Here is a 24,166-nt window from a genome sequence, read left to right as displayed (position 1 = left end):
TCCTCCTGGCCCAATCTGGGGCAATTAGAATCATGGTTTTCCTGAACTTTCTCAACCTCCTGATTATGTGAGGAATCACTGGGACTGGAGAAAACTCGGACAGGAGTGGAAATTCCCAGGCCACTACGAACGTGTCCCCTAGAGCTCCTCTTGGAGGAAATTCCCTTGAGCAGTACTGATCGAACTTCCGATTGACCTCTGTCACGAACAGATCCACTTGAGGGGTTGCCCAAAGAGTGAAGATCTCTTGAAGGACTTCCTGAGCTAGTTCCCACTCGTGGGAGACTCTGCTCTGCCTGCTCAGAGCGTCCGCCGGCGTGTTCTTCTCTCCAGGTAGGTGAACTGCCGACAGAGATTCCTTCTTGTATTGCCCAGAACCAGAGCTGCATTGCCTATCTCCACAGTGGTAGTGACCCTACGCCGCCTCTCTTGTTGAGGTAGTACATGGCCAATGTGGTGTCCGTCATTATCAGGACATTCCTTCCCCATACAGCGGGCAAGAAGGCCTTCAGCACTAGTCTGATTGCCCTCAGCGCCAAAAGGTTGATGTGTACCTGATTGTCAGATCGGTGGTGTGGGCTCCCCACCCCATAAGTGAGGCGTCCGTCACTAATGTTATCTACGGCCATGGTTGCCAAAAAGATTCTCCCTTGAGAATATTGTCCATGCAAGCCCACCATAGAAGATCTTGAGCCACTGGTTGGAGCTTGCAGAAGATCCGACACATTCTTCAAAAATTGGGACCACCGAGACCTGAGGGCCCATTTAAGGGATCTCATTCTCAATCTGGCCTCTGGCACCAGAGAAATGCAGGATGCCATGAGGCAGAGCAACCTCTGAAAATCGAAGGTCGGCAGATGCTGGGCATACTGGAACTTTGTTACCATCTGCAGAATGTGCTGAGCACTCACCTCGGGGGGCGAGGCTTTCCCTGAGGAAGTATCCAGGACTGCTCAGATGAATTGGAGTTTTTGGAATGGTATCATATGAGACTTCTTGTAATTGAGGGAGAAGCCCAGTCTGGGTAGAAAGTGGCAGGTTATCCTCTTATGTTCCTGGGCATGTTTGGGTGAACGAGCCCTGATTAACCAATCATTCAGGTAGGGGTAGATGTGAATCCCCCCTCCTGAGACTTGCTGCCACTACCGCCATCTGTTTGGTGAACACCCTCGGGCGGAGGTCAGCCCGAATGGCAGACCTGAAATTGAAAATGAGAACTGCCAACCGCAGTACTTTTCGGTGCTTGAGATGGGTTGGCACATGAAAGTAAGGATCCTGAAGGTCCAATGATACCAACCAGTCTTGCAGTTGGGGAGCCTGAAGGATCTGAGAAAGGGTTACCATCTTGAGCTTGTCCTTCCTGAGGAATCTGTTCACATTTCTTAAGTCCAAGATGGGTCTTAACCTTCCGTCCTCCTTGGAAATGAGAAAGTAGGGGGAATACCAACCCTTGTTCCTCTCCGCTGCAGGTACATGTTCTATTGCACCTTTCTCTAGCAGGGTTAAAATCTCCTGCACAAGGAGCGGATCCAGAATTCTGACCGAGTGGTATCTCGGTGGATGACCGGAAGGCCTTTTTTGAAAATAAAGGCAGTAACCTTGGGTTACCGTCTCCAGTGCCCAAGCATCTGAAGTAATGCCCTACCTTTCGCTCAGATGCTGAGAGATTCTGCCTCCCACCGGGGTCTTGTGGGTAAAGGCCTCAGAGTGGCTTAGAGGTAGCTGCAGCAGCGGCTGAGGGGACAGTTGCCTCTGCTGGGGCTGATCTAGCACCCTTTCCTGGTCCACTACGAGGGAATTATTGTCTTTTTTTTGTCCTCTTTGAATAGCCTGTCCTCTTCCCCTTCCAAATGAGGAATAGAAACGAAAAGGACGACCCCTCCAGGAAGATGAGCCTGAGTAGGAGTGTTGCTGAGGTTGTCGTATGGCGGCGCTAAGTGACTTAGCCGCCGCCTTGGAGGTCTGCAGCTTCTCTAGACTCTCATCCGCCTTGCTCTTGCTGCCGAACAACCTCAAGCTGTCAAAGGGCATTTTGAGATGCCTGGCCTGCACTTCCAGTGCAAAGCCAGACTTTCTCAGCCACGCAAATCTGCATAGTACGGTGCTAGACGCCATGGACCTGCTGATGCTGTCAGCAGTGTACAGTCCTGACTGGAGACATTCCCCCATTGCCTCCTTTCCATCCTTCACAATAGCCAGGAAGCCGTCACGTTCCTCGCCTTCCGGAATGTGCTCAGCTGCTATGCTAACAGTCCCACAGGGTGTAGGTAAACCTAGAACGGGTACAAGTAGCATTGGTTGACTTTAAAGCTATACTGCTCGAAGAAAAAACCTTGCAAGCACAGGCATCAATTCTTTTGTCATCCCTATCCAGGGGAATAGGGATAAGCAGACTGCCTTGTGGATCTAGCAGCTTGGACCACTAAGTTTTCAGGTGTAGGGTGCTTAGTTAAATAGTCTGGATCAGAGGATGAAGGTCTATATTTTCTGGCAAAACCTTTGTTTACCGCAGGTCCAGACTCTGGAGTTTCCCATTTAGACATGACCTTCCTTTGAAGGGTTGTATGAAAAGGTAGTACTGGATCCTTCTGAGGAACTTGGCTCAGAATATCAGTCATGTCATCTTGTTCAAAGGTAGGTGAATTCCTGCTCCAGCTCATGAATTCCACAACCTTGTTCATAATATTTCTGTATGCTGAATCGGCATGATCATATGGGTCAGGTTTGTCAAACTCCAATTCAGGGGAAGTGTCTATGCCACTAGCTGATTGGAGGCAGTCAAAGATCATACATTTTTGATTCAGGGTCAATTAGCTCCTCAGGAGCATTCTTTGCACCATATTTCAACCCAAATGGGGAAGAATCCTCAGAGGATTGCTTCTCCTCATAAACAGAAGTCATAGGGCCTCATTACGACCCAGGCGGAATGGGCTTAACAGCGCAGGTAAAGGTGCCGGTGCTGTTAAACCCATTCCGCCCTATTACGAGGTTCCCTTGCGGGACCCGCTCTGGACGTCTGGTCAGACCAGACATCCTTTGCGGGTCCCGCGAGGGGACCAGGGAGCTAACAATGGGCCCGTTATTAGCTCCCTCCCCATTGCCATTGAGCTCTATGGGGGCTGAAATGGGAATGGGGATGGTCCGGGTTCCCTGAATGGGAAAATACCGGGCCCTCCAAAGTCGGAATGGCCCAGTATTTCCCCATTCAGGGACTACGGACCCGAGTTTGAAGGCAGCCATGTCCTTATTAAGGGCATGGCTACCTCCAAACTCGTAATGAGGCCCATAGACTTGAAAAAGTCTTTCCTTAGCAAATGGGTATTAACTTTACCTGTGGGTTGAGGGCATGGGCATTGATTTTATCAATGGCGTTGATGACGCTACAGGAATCGACGCCGTCTTCGACATAGGCGTCGATATTGCAGACGCTTGCTTCGATAAAGTCGAAGGTGCCGCCGAGAATGGTGTCGACGAAACCTTTGACACTGGTGTCGACGAGGGTTTGGAACCTGATGCCATTTTGTCCGGCATTGCCTTCGATTTATGCACCGACAGGCTTGTTGACTTGCTCTTTTTCTGAGGTACCGGAGAAGGTTCTCTAGACGGTACCCTCACAGATTTCTCGCCGGATTTAGAGCGTTTAGTAGTTTCTGACCTTCCTCTGTCATCCGAAGGACGAGCTGGGGCATGGCCATTGCGTGACTTCTTCGAGGGGGTCGGGCCGCATTCTTGAAGATTTGCATCATTGAGGCTCTGAATGCCTCCTATTTTCTAGGGGAATCATGTTTAGTTGGACAAGTTATAACCCTTGAAGAGTCAGAAGACTAAGAAGAAGAGGGAGATCAGTGACGTCTCCTCTTCGCCTTCATCGAAGACAAAGATTTTCTCGAGCGACTCCTCGATCGAGACTTCGACTTACGTCAGGACGAGTCCCTAGATGGAGTCTTTATTCCTCTAAGAAGAACAAGTTACTTCTTACCTTGTAACGTTCTTTCGATGGGATGTTCCTCCGACGTATTCCTTATCTTAGATAACTCTTTCCAGCTTTGCTGGCCTCGGAAAAAAATTTCTCTAGAGGGCGCTGCGCGTCGACGTCCGCCGAGTCGATGTCCCTCGACAGCCGCCGTATCGACGTCATCCTGCCTATAAAGGCCGCGCGCAGGGTCCGCTGCTCAGTTCCGTTTTGTAGCCCACAATAATTCTTTCTGGACTAGACTAATCACCCTGAAGGTGCGTAAGCTGCAACAACAAGGGAAGTAGTACTGCGGGGATGGATGGGAGGGTCAATAAGGAATACGTCGGAGGAAGATCCCATCGAAAGAACGATACAAGGTAAGAAGTAACTTGTTCTTCGAAGGGATTGTGTCTTGCGACGTATTCCTTATCTTAGATAGGCTCCCAAAGCAGTATTCTGCTATTGGAGGTGGGAGTACTGACTTCATGCTTCCTCTTATTGATGAATAGAGTGCAATACTGCCCTTCCAAACCTAGTCTCTTGACTGGAGGAGGAATCTAAGTTGTAAAACCGTGTAAAGGTATGGACGGACGGACGACCATGTGGCAGCCGCACATATGTCTCTAACCGGCACTCCTCTTTTGAGGGCCGATGAAGCTGCGATACCTCTGGTCGAATGAGCCCTAAGATTTTGAGGGGGCTCTTTTCCAGCCAGTTTATAACATTCCGAAGTGGCTAGAATGATCCATCTGGAAATGGTCTGCTTAGTTATCGGTAACCCCAGCTTGTGACCTGCGTAGCCTACAAACAGCTGGTCTGCTTGTCTTATCCTAGCCAGTCTACTGATGTAAAAACTTAAAGCCCTTCTTGGGTCCAGCCTGTGTAACCTCTCTTCCTCTTTCCCCGGATGAGGAGGAGGATAGAAAGATGGAAGGGTCATCTTCTGAGTGATATGAAATTCAGAAACCACCTTTGGGAGGAAATTAGGCTTCACTTGCAGAACAACTTTGTCTTTGTGAAAGATTGTATGAGGGGGTTTACAAGAAAGAGCTTGTAACTCGCTCACCCTTCTAGCAGATTTAAGTGCTATTAATAAAACAGTCTTAAGGGTAAGAAATCTTAACGAACAAGAGTGGAGTGGTTCGAAAGGTGTGCCCATCAGGAAAGTTAGGACTAAGTTTAAATCCCATAGGGGAACCTGGAATGGTCTTGGGGGATAAACGTTAGTTAACACCTTTAGAAACTGTATTACCGAGGGTAACTTGAAATAGGATGGTTCTTCCGCAGTGCGCTTAAAGATGGATAGCGCTGCGAGATAGCCCTTGATGGTGCCAACTTGAAGGCCTGAATTCGCTAAATAGAGTAGGAAGGACAAAACCATTGGTGTACCACATGAAAAGGGGTCGATATTCTTTTCTCTACACCAGCTGCAAAATCTGTTCCAACGGCAGCGGTATAAAGATTTTGTTGCTGGCCTTCTTGCCGAAAGCAACACCTCCATAACATCATCAGGGAGGTCCCAATCCTTGTACCTCAGCCTTTCAGAAGCTAAGCGTGAAGGTTGAGGGTTTTCATGTCTGGATGGAGAACCTGACCTCCCTTCTGTGAGAGCAGATTCTCTCTGAGTGGAAGTCGAATTTGAGGGCAGATGGACAAGTCTAGAAGGTCCGGGTACCACGTTCTCCTGGCCCAATACGGGGCAATTAGGATCATGGTTTTCCAGAATCTTCTCAACCTCCTGATCATTTGAGGAATGACAGGGACCGGTGGAAACGCGTACAGAAGCGGAAACTCCCAGTCCACTATGAACGTGTCTCCCAGAGCTCCTCTCGGGGGAAATTCCCTTGAACAGAACAGATCGCACTTCCTGTTGACACTGGTGGCGAACAGATCCACCTGAGGGGTTCCCCAAAGGGCGAAGATCTCTTGAAGGACTTCCTGAGCTAGTTCCCACTCGTGGGAGACTGTGCTCTGCCTGCTCAGAGCGTCCGCTGTCAAGTTCTTCTCTCCGGCTAGGTGAACTGCCGATAGAGAGATTCCTTCTTGGATTGCCCAAAACCAGAGCTGCATCGCCTCTCTGCACAGAGGTAGGGATCCTACACCACCTCTTTTGTTGAGGTAATGCATGGCCACTGTGTTGTCCGTCATTATCAGGACATTCTTTCCTTGTACAGATGGCAGAAAAGCCTTCAGCGCAAGTCTGATGGCCCTCAGCTCTAACAGGTTGATATGTAGTCTGGACTCCGATGGAGACCAACGACCGCTGATGGTCAAGTCGTTGGCGTGGGCTCCCCACCCCGTGAGTGAGGCATCCGTGACTACTGTTATCTCCGGCCAGGGTTGCCAAAACTGCTCTCCTTTCAGAATGTTCTCCTGACAGGCCCACCACTGAAGGTCTCGAGCCACCCTGTCGGGAACCTGAAGAGGATCTGTCATTCTCCCTGAGAATTGCGACCACTGAGTTCTCAGTGCCCACTGGAGGGATCTCATTCTCAGGCGAGCCTCTGGCACTAGGAAAATGCAGGATGCCATGAGGCCTAGCAACCTCAAAAAGCGAAGGCTAGGAGACGTTGGGCATTTTGAAACTTGGTAACCATCTGTAGAATATCTTGAGCCCTCACCTCTGGTGGCGAGGCTTTTCCCAGGGAAGTGTCCAGGATCGCTCCGATGAACTGGAGTCTCTGCGATGGTATCATTTGTGACTTCTTTAAATTGAGGGAGAAGCCCAGTCTGTGAAGGGAGTGGCAAACGTGATTTAGCTGGATCTGAGCTTGTTCCGAAGATACAGCTCTGATCAACCAATCGTCCAGGTAGGGGTAGACGTGAATCCCTTCCCTCCTTAGACTTGCAGCCACTACCGACATTAACTTGGTGAAGACCCTCGGGGCGGAGGTCAGCCCAAATGGCAGCACTCGAAATTGATAATGAGAGTTGCCAATTGCGAACCTCAGGTATTTCCTGTGTTTGAGATGGATTGGCACATGGAAATAAGCGTCCTGAAGGTCCAGAGATACCAACCAGTCCTGGAACTGAAGGGCCTGAAGGATCTGAGAAGAGTTACCATCTTTCTCAGAATCTTTCTTTGGAATGAGAAAGTAAGGGGAGTACCAGCCCCTGTTCCTCTCCGCTACAGGTACAGGTTCTATGGCACCTTTCTCTAGCAGGTCTAAAATTTCCTGCAAGAGGAGCGGATCTGGAGCTTTTTGAGAGCTGATTCCCGGTGGATGACTCTGAGGTATGCGTAGGAGAGGCAGGCAGTAACCTTGTGCAACTGTCTCCAATGCCCAAGCATCTGACGTGATAGCCTGCCATTCCGCCAGATGTTGAGTAAACCTGCCTCCTACAGGTGCCTTGTGAGGGAAGTCCTCAGAGTGGTTTTGGGGCGGCTGATGCAGATGCCGATGGTAAAGAGGCGCCTGCTGTTGCTGCGGCTTTTGAATATCTACCCCGTCCACCTCGGGTAGTTCTTCTTTGTCCCCTTTGAGCCGGTCGTCCTCTACCTCTTCCGAATGCGGAGTAGAAGCAAAAGGACTTGCCTCTCGCAGAGAATACTGTGGGACGAAAAGGTGTCTGACGGATTGCAGCGCCTAGGGATTTTGCTGCTGCCTTTGATGTTTGCAGTTTTTCTAAACTGTCATCCGCCTTTTTCCCAAACAAAGAAGAGCCATCGAATGGCATGTTCAAGAGCCTGGCTTGCACATCTGGGGCAAAACCAGACTTTCTCAACCAAGCGAATCTCCTGGTTGTTGTACTTGCCGCCATTGCTCTGCTGATACTGTCAGCCGGATCAATGCCCGTCTGGAGGGATTCGCACATAGCGTCTTTACCGTCCTGTATGATATTTAGGAACGCCTCCCTTTCTTCTCCCTCCGGGATGCAGTCAGCCGCTGTAGAAGCACACTCCCAAAGTGTATGGCTGAATCTAGCAAGGGTGCAAGTAGCATTAATAGATTTTAACGCCATGCTTCATGCCGAAAAAACTTTCTTAGCCATAGCATCATATTTTTTATCGTCCCTGTCCTGTGGGACGGTAGGGTAAGCAGTCTTGATGTCAGTAGAAGATGCTGCCTGTACCACCAGACTTTCTGGGGATGGGTGTTTGGACAAAAACTCCGGGTCTGCAGAAGATACCCTGTATTTAGGAGACAGTTTTTTATTTACTGCCGGGACGACATCTGGGGTTTCCCAGTTCGTCATGATTTTCCTTTGAAGAGCTTTATGAAAAGGTACTACAGGATCCTCCTGTGGACCTTTATCAAGAATATCTGTGAGGTCATCTTGTTGGAAAGCCTGTGAAGGTGTTGACCACCCCATAAATTCTGTGATCCTGGCCATTAAGGCTCTATAAGGGGTTTCAGCATGCTTCCCCGGGTCTGGCCTAGCAAACTCCACCTCAGGGGAAGTGTCTAAACCACTTGCCTCATGTAAGGAATCATGGAGTTCCTTTAATCTGCGTTCCTCTGAGGATAACTCCTCTTGAACTGGGGTTGCAGATCCCTGCAACTCAAATGTCTCTTCTTGGTCAGATAGTTCTCCCTCTTCCATAATTGAGGACATTGTTCTCAATTGGTCTGAACTCACAAAGGGTGTGAAACCCATCTCCAAGGCAGAGGGTGCCAAACTTGTCGTAATCGGCCTCGAAAACGTCGATGTCGTCGAAGGCTTCCAACGTGGCGTCGAAAACAAAGGCGGAGGCCTCGAGGTCCTCGATAGAATTGGGATTCTGCTTGAGGATGTCGACAATCTCGACGACATCGTCATCGAAGACCTGGGGATAGCCACTGGGTGCGCCGCAACCGTGACTTTCCTTGGTGTCGACGCCGGTGTCGAGTCGACAGACCCGTGTGTCGACGGAACCTTTGAAGAAGGATTCGAGGTCTTAGCTTTACTCGAGGGTTCGTGACGCGCTCGAGAAGCTTCCTTCGCCGGGTACTGCGACTCGCGGCGTTTTGGACCTTCGGGTCTTTCGACCAGAGCATCGCTCTCGGCAGTCTTCGAGGGGGTCGAGGCCGCTTTCTCGAAGACGCTCATCATATTTTTGCGGAATTCCTCCCATTCAACCCGGGAACTATGTTTCATGGGGCAAGGGATTCTCTTAGGTGAAACAGAGGAAGAGGAGGACGAAGAAGGGGATCTTCGACGTCTCCTCTTTGAGTGCTTCGATCTCGAGGAGTGATGGGACCCGCTTCGAGACCTGGAGCGCGAATGGTGACGAGGAGACGAATGTCTCGACTTCGTCGAGGAAGAAGAAGCTTTAGAAGTCTTACCTTTTTCCAGCTTTCCCCTACGCTCCTTCAGGGCCTTAGCTGTCATGGACATACAGTCCTCGCACTCTGAACAATGGTGTTCAGCTCCCAAACACCACAGACAAACTCTGCGAGGGTCAGTCAGCGACATCTTTTCCCCACAGTCTCAGCATTTTTTAAAGCCGGACCGAGGGGTTGTCGGTTCCGACGAGGAAGCCATCGAGTATGGATCGAATATCTTGAGGAAATTGGATTAATTCTCTACGAAACTGAGCAACGATATTCCGAGGCACTGAGTAAGCGCGGAAAAACGGAACTGAGCAACAGACGCTGCGCGCAGCCTTTATAGGCAGGCTGACGTCGATACAGCGGCTGTCGAGGGACATCGACTCGGCGGACGTCGACGCGCAGCGCCCTCTAGAGAAATTTTTTTCCGAGGCCAGCAAAGCTGGAAAGAGATATCTAAGATAAGGAATACGTCGGAGGACACAATCCCTTCGAAGTAGCCTTTGAAGTATCCCTCCCCACCGCCAATTTGCCTCGTCGTTCCTTGAGAGCTTTTTCCGGTCATGGTCTGACAAGACCCGCGTTCATCGGTCCGATGGTCGGGACCCAGGCACCACAGGCAAATGTGATGAGGATCAGTAATTGAAATTTTCTTCCCGCAATCCTGGCATTTTTTAAAACCAGTTTTTGGGGTCCAAGGATTAGAAGATGAAGACATCTTGACGAAAAACTGAAGCTCTGTGTCAAGCACATGAAGCGAAAGCTTTAGAAAAACTGTACTGCAGCCAACGGACGCGGCACAAGCTATTTGTACTGCGTAGGACGTTGACGCTCAACGGCAGCCCTCAAAGGACATCGACGCCACGACATCGAGCACAGCACCCCCCTGGTGTGAAAATGTTTTTCCGAAGGAGCAAAGCTGATGATACGAATATCAAAGATCAAAGATGAGGAATATGTCAGCGGACACAATCTATTAGAAGGGAGAGTTTACAGAGCTTTCAAAATGCCTCTTGTCGGGTCAAACTTAACAGCAGTTGCTGTTTTAAAAGCAACTTAAATTAAGCTATCACTTTGCATTTTGGTTCTTGTAGTTCTCCATTTATCAATGGGAAATATAGTACAATAAGGGAATGCAAAATGGAATGCAGTAAAAGCCAGGACCTGAAGAACATCTTACGTGAGCCCTTTCTCTCCAGATCTTAAAATTAATTACAAAAGATACAAAGAGTGGCATTCAATGAGAAAAGTGAGCCAAAGCTTGTCAATTTTCCTAGTTTTAGGAGTTTCGGCATTTCCCCCTATGTAGTTGTTTTGCATGCATATCAGTGAAATACATTTAGGCCAATCAAGTGAATTTACACCAAACAGCAGTAACATTCGTAGTTTACTAAAGGGGGCTGGCATTGCCTTGAGATGACTTTGTATCATCTGATGCCACTTCTTACAGAGGAGGGGCTTTTCACCTATAAGTGGAAAATCAAGGACAGGTTGTGGAACTTGGTGATGCTTTATTTATTGGGGTGTGGCAATCATTTCACAGAGCAAAGCATGCAAAGCCCCCATTCCAAAAGTGACCCATTTGTAGATACTTTTTGGGGCTGTCTGCAATGCAGGCAGTTTTTTAGCAGTTGTCAAGAAAGGCGAGCATAACAGAAAAGACTCAGATATTGCATATGCCCAAACATGAAATTATATATAATCTACAGCTTAGGGTATGTGACTAAGTGAGGTTAACGTAAAGTATCGCTCCCTACTTTCCTGTACAGTACCCTTTCTATTCTGGTATTTTACTGACCTTCAGAAGCAAAGAAAGCAAAATAGTGTTCACTCACCTGCCCTGGTATGTGTTCTTCATAGCCCAGCCTGGACGTGTAAGCATCCTCTGCCCTGACGCAGTCCATGCCATGCTCTGCCTGGGGTGCAGTCCAGCTGTACAGCTGGAAAGGGGTTGCAATCCTTTCAAAGGGATGTCTCTGAACTCTGCAGTGCAACAAGAATAGCTGTCAGACACTCAGTGACTGGAATATTCTTAACTCGACAAGAAAACGCTAGTCACTTTTACCATCAGGTTCTGGCTCCTGCATTACAATACCAATGGGATACCCTACTGCAAAAGTCGTATAATGGATATCGTGCCTGGTAATTCAGTGAAATTAGTTGTAGCTGATGCAGGAATATTGCTACATTACACACTACACAACACAGAAAAACCTCATTTTCCTAACCACACAGCCAGACAGTAACTGTTACAATAACCAAATAAGATCCTCAAGTCTAAAACCACACAAATACATAAAACCAATGAGAAACATAAATCAGTGCATGTGCCATAGAAATAGTCTAACATTTCCAGAACAAATTATGCTGCCATCAGGAAATCAGGAAGGGAGAACAGTGGGTGGATGAGGGGGCGACGGCCGAGAGGAGGGGGGCGATGGGGGTAAGATGCATATACGTGCCTCTACCTCAGATACATCAAACCTGCTGGGCTATGTCACAGTTAATATAAGGTCAGTATTACTGTCAAGTACTCTATTGTCCCGGTATCAATTTTGATCTAGGAATATAACAAAACACAGGTGTCTGTTACATTTATAGTACAAAAGTTCTGAACCCTACAGGCACTATGAGCAGGAATCGATCAAGAGCTGATATCAGGGACATCATTTGGGGGGGGTCGCCAGGGGATACACCTGCGACCCTGTGTTCTCCCTTGCTACCCCTGCAATTTCCCTTGCTAGCCCTGCAAAAAATATATATTTTTTAAAAAAAGCTCCCAAGCTCCTGGAGTATCGGGCTACCCTGCAGCCCCTGTGGTGCAGGGCCCCTGCGACGCCAGGTCTGGGGGTGCCCCAGCGCAGTCTTTACCCATCAGAGTGACGGCTGGGCCAGGGCTTGCAGCGTGAGAAGGAAGCGCTCAGTAGGGGTTGGAGCTGACCGTGACATGTGGCACGTGTCACATGCCATGTTCAGCTCCAACTCCTTCTCCACCGGCTTCCTCACGGCTCATATACAGGAACCAGGAAGCTCACCCAGCTTCCTGGTTCCCGTTTGTGAGCAGCGCAGAGGAGCCGAGAATAGCCTGGAGTTACGGGCCAAAGCTGGAAATACAGGTAAGAAGGCTTTTATTTTTGAAATGTGGTGTGTATTTTGCACATGTGAAGTGTGTGTCAGATGGATGTGTGTGCTATGGGGCAGTGAGTAGTGGGTGAATGAGATAAAATGTGGTAGTGGGTTAGTTTGAATGTTCTGGGTGGGTGGGGGTGTGCCTGTGTAAAGAATGCAGTGAGTGGATGTAAGAGAAGGTGTATGAGCGAGTGACTGTTGGGTGAAGGAGTATGAAGGTGATAGTGTGTTTCAAAGTTCTGGAAGGGTACGTGTCTGTGTGAAGAATGCAGTGTGAGTGGATGGGAGAGATGATGTATAAGTCAGTGAGTGGTGGGTGAAAGTAGAAATGTGATAGTGCATTTTTGAATACTCTGGGTGGGTGGGTGTGTTCCTGTTTGTAGAAGGCAGGGCAAGTGGACGTGAGAGGTTTATGGGTGAATGAATTGAGTAGGAATGTAAGCGAATAGTGGGTTAGTGAGTGAATGGTGGGTGGGTGAGTAGGAATGTGTGGGTTTGTGGGTGTATATGTTCTGGGGGGTGCATACTTGTGTGGTGAATGCAGTGTGAATGAATGTGAGGAGAGGAGATGAAGGGGCGGGTGAAAGGGGATACCGGTGTGTGTTGGTCTATAAAGCCCTGGGAGTCTGGGGATCACTAGAGCATTTTTGTCACATCCTTTATTGACTTTGCATGTTTTTACTGGTATTTTCGGGCAAAGGAAGTTCATGTTTGTCATTGCCTGGCTAAACTGGCATTGCATATTTCTTACTGTGGCATGACTTTTTATTAACTGAGCATCTGTGATAAGGCAAGGATGAGTGTTCTTATGGCTTAAATTGGAACCAGTTTGGACATGTTTTCTTATTGTGGCATGTCACTTTTAATGGCCAAATCAACTGGAGTATTTTCTTACATTGGAGTACTGGCATATATTGGCAGAGCCAGCTTTGTGCCTAGTTCCAGTAATGATTCTATAAAAAAAATCTCAAAGCGAACATGATTATGTTCTTATATGGAAATACTAACATGTGTTGGTGGAGTCAGCATGGAAACGTATGGGCACAGCCAGCATGGAAATGTTTTTTTATACTGGCATATATTGAAGGGAGCGACATGAGAATGCACTGGGAAGTGCGCTCGTGCACGTTTGGTGACTTGCATCTATTGTACTTTTTTCCATGAGTTACCCTACACCATAAAAAACCGATTGCAAACTGTATGGCCTACCCACATTGAAAGTGTGCGGTGTAATGCACTATTTTAACCCATTATTCAAAAATGTCAGGCACGCAATGCAGTGAAAAAGGGAGGTGCCGCTGCAAACTATATGGGCACAAAAGCTGCTGGGACTTGAAATTCATCAAGGCAGGCCAGGATTAATTGGGTTGCTCGAAGTCAGATGTCGACGAGGGTGTCCTCTGTGATCGGGGGGATGAATGAAGAGGAAAACAGGGAGGTTGTACTAACCGAGGTGGATGAGGCAGAGGTGGTGACTAATAACGGTGATGCTGAGGTGGCTACTGTGATCGATGTGGCTAGCCCCTTGAGCCAGAGAAATCTGGTGGTTGCCACTGTTGGTAATGCTGACGTTGATGACACTTCAGCCAAGTCGAGCTGTAGGTTGCAAGGAGCAGGCTCAGTGGAGTTGGCCTCCAGCCGAGTGTCAGTGCCTTTAGATGCTCTTCTCTTCGACACATCTATGGACGTCGAACTTGGAGAACATTTCTGGCACAATCGAGGGCCCGGATTGGTTTGTGAAGAGTAATCGGTGACATCGACTATGTCACCAGTACCCAATGTGCCAAATGACAAAGCCTCCAATGTTGCTCATGAACTTGCAGCTGTACACATCAATTTTGGTGGAGTTTGAGTGTTCAGTTGATCAATATTATGCTGAGAATTGTCTAACAGGAAACAGGGCATTGCCAGAGAGGGTGGAGTGTGCAGCCTTGGAAGAATCCCTGGAATATGCAGTATCCATCTACATGGGTGAACAGGGAGGTAACTCTGAGGATGATTTCACTCAGGACAAAAGGCTGTCCACCACACAGGGCAGTCCGGTGGGCTGCTCTTTTCAGGATTTTAGTGGGGGGAGCAATCATAATAGAGAACTTGTGTGCATTACATCTATAATAAAAGAAATGATTAGCAACCAACCAGTAGGGCCACAGGGTGGCCCATGGGTTTCTGCATCTGCCGATCTTCTGGGTGTAAGCCTGCTGTCAGATGGTGAACCAGCTGTTGGGCCCAGTGCAAGTACAAATACAGACCATATGTCATATTTTGCCACACATCTTAACAGTCGCTACACAGCATTCATGGATGCTCTCAGATTGTTGACTGATAGGTGCGATAAGCACGTAGGGAAAATATAGTCCTGTCTGGGGGTGATCAGCCTGTTGACAAAATCTCTGTCCAGTCTAGTGGCAAGTGATGTTTGTAGGAACAAAGATCGGTATATTCAGTCTGGGCCTGACCTCACCAGCATCTTAGTGTCAAAAATCGATACGGACAGTACGCGGCCTCCCCGTTAGGGCTAGAGGCGAGCTGCAGGGTGGGGGTGATGTGGCTGCCAAACCCATGAGGGTTGTTTACCAATTTAGGTGTGCTTACCAATTTGTCAATGATCTGTAAATCTGGGCGCCTCCAGCGTACTCACTGATTTCTGTCTGCTTGGCCGCCTGGTGTTATTTTACAGTTGCATAGTGTCTCTGACCCTGTCCCCTGTGATCCTCTGCCCCCCCGCAATTCTCCCCCTTTGTCTCCGCCCCGAAGGTGCTCTCTGTCTCTCCTATCTTCTGTAGCTGATTCTCCATCTCCTACCCTCCCTCTCTCACAAATCCAGGAAGGAAGAAACTAAAAAGGGCACTCCTGAGTTTCAACCTCGGTATGCCCATCGCAGACACCTACATCAATGCTTCCTCCAGGCAGACTATTCCTGACATTCTCTTTGCTGTTCCTTTTTCTAACGTATGCCCCCCCCCCCAAATTTGGTCTCTGTCCTCTCCCCTTTCTACTCCGCACCCATTACTGGTGGCACCAGATGGGAAGTGCTCTTAGCTCACTTTGCATCTTCCGAATGCACCATTAATGTCGATCATAATAGAACTATCATGGCCCAGGGCTCTTAGCCCAACCTTCTTCTTGACAGGCATCTTCCTTCTCTCTTCAACCCCCCCCCCCCCATCTCTCCTTTCACCCCCACCTTCCCTCTCCCCCATCCGCCCCCCCCCCCCAATCGCAAATCTTTTAAAGTGGACGACCGGCTTCACTTAGCTACCCTCAATTCTCTCTCTCCTATCAAACACTTCGCTGACATCTGACACCTCCTTGAAGACCTTGATGTCCTTGCTCTCACCGTGTCATGGTTCAAGGCCAGCTCTGTCACTGCTTTGTACACTGTTCTCCCTGAGGGCTACACGATCCTGTCCAATTCAAGGCCCTCTCGGTCCGGTTGTGGAGCGGCTCTGACCTTCCCTGAGTGGGTTCCTGCCTCCATCATCCCCATTCAAACCTACTCATCCTTTGAAAGCCTTGTCTGCAGGCTGGCTAGCCTACTTTCTCTTACTCTTGCTACAACCTCCCCCCCTCCCCCCAGCCTGAATGTCCTTCCTCTTCCTCTCAGAATGGGCCGACAAGTCCTCCTGTCTTCTTGCCTCATCCCTCAAGCAAATTTTTCCTGGGGACTTCAATATCCATCTCGACTCTCCGGATGTAGCCACTGTTCATTTCAGCAACCTCTGCAATACTCGTTCCCTCACTAGTCTTCCCTCTCGCCCAACCAACTCTGCCGGACAAATCTTGGATGCTCTCATCTGAACAGACCTCCCTCTCGCCACCCTCTCACTACCCCTCTCTCCTGGTCGGACCACTCTCGCCTCTCTTCCCACCTTGACCTCCCCGGTCTGCTCCTCCAGCACTGCCAGTCTCCTTCTGTCATTCGACCGATGAAGCGTGCATCAGTCGCTGCTTTTGCCTCTTTCAACCCTCCTCCCCCCCCTTACTTAGAATCTTCTTCTGTCTGTTCTTGCTAACCTCCAACCCTCTAGCTCTAACACCATGGACATCCTTGCCCCCGTCATGAGGATCCACATGAAGCTTGCCTCCAAATGCTATTCTTGGTATGGCTCCGACTTGGGCACTTTGAAACACAAGTGCAAAACTGGAGAGTGGAAGTGGCAGGCGTCTAGCTCATCCTCGGACAAACTGGCCTGTCGCCTACTGCAAAAGCAATACCGACTCCTCATCTGCTCAAAGAAAAGGGCTCATGTCCAAGCCCGCATCTCTGGAGCCACAAATAACATGGCTGAACTCTTTAAAATCTGCAAGGAATTTGCTAATTTTACCGCAGCCGCCTCCTCTCCTCTTCCCTCCCAGGCCCTCTGCTCCTCACTGGCCACCCACTTTTCCTCCAAAACTCTGGACATCCTGACCTCTGTCTTCTGCTCCCCCCCAATCCCCCTCTTCTCTTTCTTCCCCTCCCCCCACCCCCACTCCTCCCCTCTTTCTCTCTCATTGCACCTGATGAGATGTCTAGAGGGGTCCTTTCTATGAAAGTCTTGTCTAAACAGGTGCTCCCCTGCTCATCCAGAACCATCAAGGACAACATTGCCTCTCTCGCTCCAGCTGACCTCTGCAACCTCTCATTCGCACACGCCAGAGCTTATTACGAGTGACCTTGTCAAAGGCGGTGCTCAGATCCATGAACGCAAGAAAAATAGGTTCCTCATTAATATACATGGAATTGGGTTGCAGGTGTATTAGTGACTTAATTGCAGCCCAGCCTGTAAGTCAATGGCCCAGAGTTTGGGGGAACAGCAAAGCTAGTTTAACCCATGAGCTAATTAAACACTTGGTTTCTAGGGACCCCCACAAGAAGATCCCCTGGCTTAGGTATGTAAAAGCAATGTTGTGAGAAGTAGACATGGTCGAATGTTTTTATATGAGAGATGTCATGCCACACAATGTTCTGAGAGCTATAAAACGAAGGGTATTCCACATTATTCTGGATAAGAGGGTGTCATCTGAGATTCTGAGACCCACTAATAAGAAACAAGCAATTATTGTGGCCCAAGTCTCCAGAAATATTTGCGATGGGCACAGAACTCTTCTCAGCGCATTGTTACTAGGGCATGTTTTAATTGTATTCATTTAAGAGCAGTGGTGGTGGCCTGGTCCAACGGCAATGAAAATCAATCATGCGTTTTTTGCAATGCGCCAAGGAAGACTTGGCCCATTTTTTACAGTTTGCCCAGCTTTCTCGTTTATCAGAGGGCGCATGCTAAAACTGTTCTTGCGGGCCAGGGATTCCTTCAGTTTGAACCTGCTCTGTGCTAGTTGGTATGGGTTGACTCAGTTTGTGTGGGTTGGGGTTTATTATTATTTCCAAAGAACGCGTTAACTTTGAGGAAATTTTTTGTGAAAATGGTTTGAATTGAATGTTTTTCTATTTTAAAAATGTTGCAAGGTTTTAAGGATGGTGGAATGATTTTTATTTTTTAAATGTGTTTTTTTAAATGTGTGATGTGTAATTATGTTGTCAACTTTAATTTTGATGGGAACGTTCTGGATTCCCAAAATGAACTTTCTACTACTACTAAAGAAGTAGGTCAAGCAACGTATGACTGTAGGTCAAGACAGCCACACGAGACTACCAGCCAGCAGGTATCTGGAAATTAAAGGTACTCACTGTAGTGAATACCGTATGCATAGTACTTCGTCCCCTTTCCTCCATCCTTGTGGGCGTCCCCCAAATTGGGGACGGTACTGGAACCTTTGGCAAAGAAAAATTGAGCTTCACCTTTAAATTTAGTCCAGCGTGCAGAGCATGGCCCCGTGCGTGGGAGCGCCTCCCCCTCACCCCCAAAAGACCCGCCCTCCGGGACCTCATCATAGTGTCCTTTTAACACATAAGAAGCTTTAATACCTAGCTATACTGAATACTTTAGGACACAAACAGAGGAAAGGGCACTAAGGACTATGAGTACTCTAATCACTACAGTGAGTAACTTTATTACTCATAGGTCCCGCACCCTTTCCTCCATCCGTGAGGGTGATTCCACCAAACAAACCATAGGGTGGAGCTGTGACAACCTGCCTCATATCTAGGACAAAGCAAAAAGATTCTTCAGAACTGCCTGACCGATCTCTGCATCTCCCTGGAGTTGGTATCCAGGGAATAGTGCTTACATAACGCCGGCGGAGTGGCCCAAGTAGCCACCCTGCTGATAACATCCCAGGAAGAATGTCTATGAAACGCGGTGGCGCCTTAGCTCGGATCACATGGCCATAAATCCCCTCAGGAACTGGTTTGCCCATAGCTGTATACGCCTCAAAATGGCACGGACCATCCACCAGGTGATAGAATTTTGGAAGTCTGGGTGCAGTGAGACATGCCCCCAAACGTGATGAACGATGCCTCAGGCCCCCCCTGAAAGATTTTGTCCGAGAGAGGTAGAACTTGAGGACCCTCTTGAGGTCCAAGGAATAGAAATCCCTTTCTGCATCAGACTGCAGGTTCTGTAAGAACACCGGCAGACAGATTTCCTGATTCAAACGGAATGGAGTGATCACCTAGGGCAAAAAGTTAGGATGGGTGCACAAGACAACCTTGTCACTGTGAAATATGGTGAAAGGCTTGCGTGATGACAGAGCCTGCAGCTCACTGACCTGCACGCCGAAGTGAGCGCCACCAGCAACACTCTTCAGTGCCACCAGCCTGATAAAAATGAGTCCATCGGCTCAAAAGGTTTGCACTGCAAGCCCCAAAGAACCACATTGAGGTCCCAGACCAGAGGAGGCCTGTGAGGAAAGAGCCCGGACAACCCCTTGTGGTGGCCCTTAAGCACTGGGATGGCCGCTGAACAAACGTGCTCTGGGAAATTCTTGTATGCCCCAAACGGCCGACAGATGGGTGCGGCAGGTATCGACCTGAATTAACTAGATGTGCGGAAAAAGTCAGCATGTCGTCCAGGGGACAGGTAAGGGGGTGTTAGTGAGAATTCTCCAAATGTGCTAATTTCCCTTACCCTTTGAGACCCCCGGCAACTTTGCTGGATTTCTGCGATTTAATTTTTTACCTGGAAAGAGTGTGAGCCTTTTTCCCCCACTCATGTATTTTGATGTGTGTTTTACTTTTGTGATCTTTGGTTATGGTGTTTTAAACTCCATGGAATCATCTTTTTCTGTGTGTCACACAGCACCTTCAGTACAGTGGCACAGGGGTGTCTTTTCAGACTTCCCAAAGGTTTACAAAACTTCCCTGAGACCGACTACTGTCTCTCAGGACATGCAAAGTTAAATTGACTTTACTAGTCTCTTTAAATGTACTGACCCAGCACACCCTATCTTACTATAGAGTGCTGGTGGGGTTGCTTAGCGTCCCCTGAGTCTAAACACTCGTGTAACAGTAAAATGTTACCTTTTCCTATTTTAAATGGCTAGTCACAGTGGTTTAGATCAGCTAACGTGATTTTTCCCGACCGCTAACAGTAGCTAAAAATCAGGGGTAGCCATGTTTTTCAATATGGTGCGCCAGACCTATCTGTAAAAACAGACTCCGGCCTTCTTTTTTCACCATTTCTTTTAGGAAAAGTCCTTGTGTGTAACTCTGCGTGCCAAACCAGGTTTGGTCCCTTTGTTCGTGCCCTTTGGCAGGCTTCTGTGCTGAAGCCCTACTCTGGTGCCAGAGTGTCTGGGGTGGACAGGATGTGAGGGAGGTGCCCGAAACTCCCTGTGCTTAGTCTCCTAGGAGACCTGAATGCACTCTGGTGTGATTGGCCGGCTGGTAGTCCGGAAAAGACAGCCACCCTGCTGTGTGAGTGACAGCCAGGCTGAATGAATGGGGGAAAACTGTTTAAAAGCAGGTCTCTGGGACTTGGAAAGCAGAGTCTACCACTGGAACGAAAGAAACTAAGAGGAGAGGAAGGAAGAGGACTGCTGCAACTCCTGGACGACCGGTGAAGCCCTGCTGCAGGTCCGAATTGCCTGGAAACTCTGACGACAGAGAAGCCCTTCAAGGTTAACTTCTTCCCTTGAGTTTGGAGGGAACAACCAACTCGTAAGCCACCTGGACACCGTCCTATTCTGGTTGAATTTTCTTCAGAGTGCTGTTGAAAACCGGATAGCCAGAGGGAAGGAAACCAGGGGGACTTTAAGGCACTCAAACCTTAAACCGACGTCTTGCTACAGCTTTTGGCCTCTTCCCTGGGCAGTGCAGGAACCTCCCGACGTCCTCCTTGTCCCCACAACTGAAGCACAGGAACAGCGAGATCTGCTCAAACTGCCAGGAACAACTGGCTCAGCTACAGTTTTCTTCATTTGAAAGGTACTGTGTAAACACGGTCCAGAAATCTTTTCGGCCATCGAGAAAGTGCGTGAAACTTTCCTCAACTACGAAGGCTTGTCCTTCCCTAAACATTCGTTAAACTTTTCGCCTAGCCAAATCCTTTAAAAATCTGTGGCAAAGACTTAACCCTTACTCACCAGAACTGTTTTATCCTATAAAAAAGACTCTGAACCATTGACTTTGGCCCAGGCCTGTTGAGAAGAATTGCTAGTTGTATTTAACTTGAACTTTTTGCCCTGCCTGTGATTGTATTTGGGCTGTCTATTCTTATAACCTTGTCTTTTCCCTCCTTTTCTAAGTATTTAAAGTGCCATTTTGCTCACACTTCATTTTGAGCTAAACCTTAGTTACTTACCAGTTGGATTTTTGTGGTGTATCTTTGTGTGATATTGAGCTGCTTATGCTAGTGTAATGTTTTAGAAATGATTGAGTAAATAAGTGTATGACAATGCATTACTTACCGTAAAAGCATTTCTGATGGTTGTATCTGCTTAGATTCACATGCTCTGCATAGGTCCGACATCCAGTGGTCACTGCGGAGTATTGCATTTTGTTTTTTTGTAGTCAAAAAGGGGACGTCGACAAGGCGTGTCTGTAACACTATCCCTATAGTGACGTGCGTTGTACCCACAATCCCTCACGCGTCGAGGTCCCTCTGTTTGTATTTTTTCTGCCCTGAGGGAGCCTTCTATACGTGAGTGAGTACAGAAAAGAGAGAGATGTAGAAAGATGTCTATGTTCCCTCCATCCGAGCGTGGAGGAAGGGTGGGCGCATGTGAATCTAAGCAGATACAACCATCAGAAATGCTTTTACGGTAAGTAATGCATTGTCTTCTGATGTTTGTTAATCTGCTTAGAATCACATGCTGTGCATAGACTAGCGAGCAGTACCCGGGGTTGGCGGTGGGTTATGAGAAGGAACAGTAGAGAAAAGATGTCTTAATACTGCCTGTCCCACCTGGGAGTCAGATCTAGAGTGTGCATCTAGACAGTAGTGTTTTGTAAAGGTGTGCACAGAACTCCAGGTAGCCGCTTTGCAGATCGACTCAAGGGGAACATTTGCAATGAATGCTATGGAAGCCCCAGTGCCTCGAGTGGAATGTGCTCTTGGCTTGAAGGGTAGTTTTCTCTTAGCAAGAGTGTAACAGAGAGTGATGCATTGAACAATCCATCTAGATATAGTGGACTTTGAGACTGCATCTCCTTCTCTTCCTGCTGCCACCGAGACAAAGAACTGATTAGTCTTTCTCAGTGGTCTGGTTCTTTCCATGTAGAACATGACAGCTCTGCGTACATCTAGTGTATGCAGACTTTTTTCTCCCAAGCTGGAAGGGTTTTGAAAGAACGTTGGTAGTTCTATTGACTGGTTTACATGGAATTTCGAGATGAATTTTGGTGCAAACCTTGGGTGTGTGCGTAGAACCACCTTATCCTTGTGAACTGTTACGAAGGGGTCTAGAACAAAAAGAGCCTGTAGTTCACTTACTCTCCTAATGGAGGTGATAGATATTAGGAAAGCAGTCTTAAGAGTGAGGTCTTTAAGAGTTGCCTTGTGCATGGGTTCAAAAGGAGGGCCCATGAGTCTAGAAAGTACCACATTTAAGTCCCACCCGGGAGCTGGGTTAGCTATCGGAGGGTGTATTCTCTTTACCCCCCTCCATGAAGGCCTGGATAACTGGTGTCTTCCACCACGACACTAAGTTGGGAAGTGGTGTATGCAGAAAGTGCCGCCAAGTGGACTTTAATGGAATTGAACATTAGACCTGAATCCAGTAAATGGGTCAAGTACAGAACAATGTTTGTGGGAGAGCAGTCAACCGGGTTGATGCTCTTACCTCTACACCAGATGACAAATCTTTTCCATTTGCTAGAATAGCAGTGGCGAGTATTAGGTTTTCTGGCTTCCCTGAGGATGTCCATACATCTCTGCGGGAGTTGTAGATGTCCAAATTCTATGATCTCAGGAGCCAGGCTGCTAAGTTCATGGTCTGAGGGCATGGATGCAGTGTCCTGCCCTTGTCCTGTGACAGCATGTTGTACGGGCAGGGAAGTTTCACTGGGGAAGATAGGGACATCTCCATCAGGTGAGCGAACCATGGCTGCCGGGCCCACATTGGGGCCACTAGTATCATGGTAACCTGCTCCTGGTGCATCTTGTGCACCACTTTGTTGAGAAGGGGAGTCGGGGGAAAGGCGTAAACAAATTTCCCTGACCATTGAATCGACAGACCGTTCCCCTTGGACTGGTTTTGGGAGTACCTGGAGGCGTAACTTTGGCATTGTGAGTTCTCCAGAGTTGCGAACAGGTCTATTTCCGGGAATCCCCATTGCGTGAAGACGTCTAAGACGATGTCTTCGTGCAATTGCCATTTGTACTCTTCGGGCAGGGGGAAGTCTCTGCTGAGTTCGTCTGCTAGCAGATTGAGTTCCCCTGGTACGTGTTGTGACAGTGTCTGAGAGCCCACTTCCATATATTCTGGGACAGCTTGGACAGTCCTGGAGAGTGGGTGCCCCCCTGCTTGTTGATGTAGTACATGGCTGTGGTGCTGTCTGTAAGGACCATCACTGTCTTCCCTTGTAGGTGTTCCTGGAAGGCTTTTAGTGCTTTGAACACCGCCAGTATCTCCAGTAGGTTTATGTGCTTGGATGCTACGTTCGGAGTCCACACTCCGTGAGCAGTCTGATGGGATAGGTGAGCCCCCCATCCTGTGAGGGATGCGTCCGTGGTTAGAGTGGCCTCCACCGCGGGTGTGGCAAAGGGTTTCCCTATTATCAGGTTTTCCTTTGTCCACCACCGTAGCGAGAGAACCAAGGCTTGCAAGACCACCATTAGATCTTCCCATTGTCCGCTGGCCTGACACCACTGGCTGTTGAGCCACTCTTGCATTGGGCGCATGCGCAGGCACGCGTGAGGTACCAAATAAATACACAACGCCATCATTCCTAGCAATCGCATCGCTTTGCGCACCGTCACCTCTCGACCTGCCACATATTGGGGGATCTGAAACAGCATGTTTTGGACCCTCTCGTTGGAGGGGAAGACGAGGCCGTCCTTTGTTCGAATTAGAGCCCCTAGGAATTGTTTGACTTGGCTGGGGTCTAAGCTGGACTTCTTCTCGTTGATGGAGAAGCCCAGTTGGAACAAAATGTCAACAGTCTTTTGGGTGCTTGAAAAGCATGTCTCGTAAGAATCCCCTGTTATGAGGCAGTCGTCGAGGTAAGGGTATACTGGGATGGATAACCTGCGCAGGTGGGCCGCTGCCACTGCCAGTACTTTCGTGAATACCCTTGGTGCAGATGCTATGCCGAAGGGTAGCACTCTGAACTGTTAGTGTTTGTCCTCTATCATGAACCTGAGGTATTTTCTGTGCGCTGGCAACATTAAAATATGAAAGTATGCATCTTTCATGTCCAGTGTTGGTTAGATCCTTTTTGGGTACAAGGAAGTACACTGAATAAATACCTTCCATTACCTAAGATAGAGGCACGACCTCTATGGCT

At 48.4% G+C, this 24,166-nt stretch overlaps 1 protein-coding gene across 4 annotated transcripts in view; it reads right to left on the bottom strand.

Moving 5' to 3' along the window:
- The window catches only part of CLUH (clustered mitochondria homolog), a 2,231,193-nt gene that overhangs the window by 1,220,234 nt on the left and 986,793 nt on the right, over window positions 1-24,166 (bottom strand). For all 4 annotated transcript variants that reach the window (XM_069615061.1, XM_069615063.1, XM_069615062.1 and 1 more), the window contains exon 8: window positions 11,043-11,190. In XM_069615061.1, the coding sequence (XP_069471162.1) occupies window positions 11,043-11,190 (148 nt within the window). The remainder of the gene's footprint in view (window positions 1-11,042; window positions 11,191-24,166) is intronic.

The sequence above is a fragment of the Ambystoma mexicanum genome, chromosome 9 (assembly GCF_040938575.1).
Source record: "Ambystoma mexicanum isolate Mex_15411 chromosome 9, UKY_AmexF1_1, whole genome shotgun sequence".
Classification (NCBI taxonomy): Eukaryota; Metazoa; Chordata; class Amphibia; order Caudata; family Ambystomatidae; genus Ambystoma; species Ambystoma mexicanum.
This window is presented reverse-complemented; position numbering and strand designations above follow the sequence as displayed.